The sequence below is a fragment of the Corapipo altera genome, unplaced genomic scaffold (assembly GCF_003945725.1).
Source record: "Corapipo altera isolate COAL_440 unplaced genomic scaffold, ASM394572v1 59429, whole genome shotgun sequence".
Taxonomy (NCBI): Eukaryota; Metazoa; Chordata; class Aves; order Passeriformes; family Pipridae; genus Corapipo; species Corapipo altera.
In genome coordinates, this window is record NW_020888668.1 from 1 (window position 1) to 2,690 (window position 2,690).

The 2,690-nt window shown below is 60.1% G+C and overlaps 1 protein-coding gene across 1 annotated transcript; it reads right to left on the reverse strand.

Annotated features, from left to right (window-relative positions):
- Positions 1-27: 27 nt before the first annotated feature.
- LOC113942032 lies at positions 28-1,741 on the reverse strand (the record flags this gene model as incomplete). Its single annotated transcript, XM_027633172.1, has 4 exons — positions 1,612-1,741; positions 1,306-1,370; positions 922-1,191; positions 28-564 (listed from the first exon to the last, which is right to left on the reverse strand). Coding segments are annotated over exons 1-4 (1,002 nt in total), but the record flags the coding sequence as incomplete, so codon positions are not given.
- Between the last annotated feature and the right edge of the window lie 949 nt (positions 1,742-2,690).

The window sequence follows — 2,690 nt, forward strand, 5'->3', positions numbered from 1 at the left end:
ATCACAGTTGGCTGCGCAATCAATTGCTGCCATGTCGGTGGTCTCTGTGCCATCAACCACTGCCACGTCAGAGGTTGCTGTGCCATCATCTGGTGCCATGACAGCGTTGGCTGCACAATCAGTCAGTGCAGTGCTGACATCCGGCTCCACCTTGAGCTTGGCTGTGCTGGTGTCAGGTTCTGCCAGGCCCAGACTGTGAGCATCAGTCACACAGTGCGTGGACACGCAGTCATTGTCTGTGATGCCCTCAGTCGTGGCATCAGCCTGGGCCCTGACATCAGTTGGTGCCGTGTCAGAGCTTGTGTCGGTGTCAGCCAGCGCGGTGTCACAGGTGGCTGTGCCTTCCACTGGTGCCAGGACACAGGTTTCTGTGGCCTCAACTGGTGATGTGTCAGAGGTTTCTGTGCCCTCGATCTGTGATATGTCAAAGGTGTCAGTGCCATCAACCAGTGCCACGTCACATTTGGCTGCGCAATCGACTGCTGCCATGTCGGTGGTTTCTGTGCCATCGGTCACTGCTGTGTCTGAGGTTGCTGTGCCATCTATGGGTGTCATGTCACCACTCGCTGCATAATCAATTGGTGCAGTGCTACCATCAGGCTCTGCCTCGAGCTCGGTTGCGCTGGTGTCAGGCTGTGCCAGGTCCCGACTGGGAGCATCAGTCACACTCTGCGTGGATGTGCAGTCATTGTCTGCGATGCCCTCGGTAGTGGCGTCAGCCTTGGCCCCGACATCAGTTGGTGCCGTGTCAGAGCTTGTGTCGGTGTCAACCAGCGCGGTGTCACAGGTGGCTGTGCCATCCATCAGTGCCGTGTCAGAGATGTCTGTGCCATTAACCTCTGCCATATCAGTGGTTCTTGTACCCTCGAGCTGTGCCATCTCAGCGGTGTCTGTGCCATCAGTAAGTGCCATGACACAGTTGGCTGCACAATCAATTGCTGCCATGGCGGTGGTTTCTGTGCCATCAATCGCGGACACGTCCGTGGTTGCTGTGCCATCGGTCGGTGCCGTGTCACCACTGGCTGCACAATCAATGGGTGCCATGTCACTGCTGGCTGCACAATCCCTTGGTGCAGTGCTGCCATCAGGCTCCGCCTCGAGCTCGGCTGCGCTGGTGTCAGGCTGTGCCGTGAGCTCAGGCGGTGCGGTCGTGGCTCTTCTGCGCCGAACACCCATGAATTTCAGCAACCTCTGCAGGAGAAGAAAGGGCAGGGAAGAGAGGGAAGTGGCATGGAGTGCTCTGACAGCGGTGCCAGGCGGAGCAGGGACAGCAGGCCCAGCCCAGGGGGGGATGGCTGCAGGTACCTGAAGTGCCCTGCGCAAGCGGCCACGGGCGCGGTCCTGCTCTTCTGGGCGGTCCCGGCCTGGATCTGGCAAAGAGCGAGCGCAGTCAGAGCTGAGGGGCCACGGGAGAGGCCAGAGAACACAGCCCAGCCCTGCACTCCACAGGCAGGGCCAGCCCTGGGATGCCCAGGGGATGGAGCACGGATGCCGGGGGGATCAACCTTGGCCCCCCTTTCCCCCTCCCTTTCTCTGACCATGTCCAGAGGGGACGGCAAGGGGTCCAGCTGGCTGCAGCCACCATCCCTGGGGCCCAGCTCCAACACTCACCCTGCTGCAGTGGCTGGAAGTGCTGCACCTCCTCCTCTTCTGCTTCCTGTGCTGGGCCAGCTCCAGGGCCTCTCCTGTTCTTCCTCTTCCCCCGGAGCAGCCGGCACAGGCCGAAGCATCCCCCCGCCATGGCACCTGGTCTTGAGGGCACCTGCGGGAGAGAAACCTGGGAAAAACACCCCTGGCGGCCAAGTGTGACAGAATGGCCTGCGGGGCTCCTGCCACAGGGACTGGGGATGGTTTGGAAAAGCCCCTGGTGGCAAAGTGTCAACAAATGGCCTCAAGGGCCACTGCCACAGGGGCTGCTGATGGTTTGGAAAAGCCCCTGGTGGCAAATTCACAACAAATGGCCTCAAGGGCCGCTGCCACAGGCACTGGTGACTCCTCGGAAAAGCTCCGGGTCACCAAGGCCCGTGGCCTGGCCTCGAGGGCCACTCCCACAGGGAGTGGGGTCACCTGAGAAACGCTCCGGGTCCCCAACTCCTGTGCTGTGGCCTCGAGGGAAGATGATCAAAAAAGAACTCTCGAAAACGCTCCTGGTTGACGAGAAAGGAGTTGGCTGCGAGGAGGCTCCTCACAGCACCGCTCTGTCCCGTCCTGCCCAGTCGCCCGCTCCGAGCACGGTGGCGTGGCCGCGTTGCCGCCAACACCTTTATCACCACGGGTCACAAAGGACACTGTTCCATCCCCTGGGCGACGGCCACCGTGTCACAAAGGGCCCTGTGACACACTGCCATGTGCCCTGGGGCCTCCCCCAGCCCGGCCAACCTGCCCCAGCTCGGAAGGAATCCGTTCCCAAAAGCAGCTGCAGCCATTGGGGGCAAGGCTTGGCATCTGTGCCAAGGCAGAAGCTGTGGCTCCTTCCTGCCGTCATTTCTTCATGGAAGTCATGACCTGCAGCACAAAAACACCTGGGCTGGCAAGGCCCAGAAAATCTGGCATTGAGTAATGCTACATTCAGGAAAGCCTGACTTCCCATTCGTCAACACAAGGAGCTGAAAGGAGTTGCAAACTTCCCAATGTTACTGAATTGGAGGACCCAAGAACATCAACTATTTGGACATTTGCTTCCCGTCTCA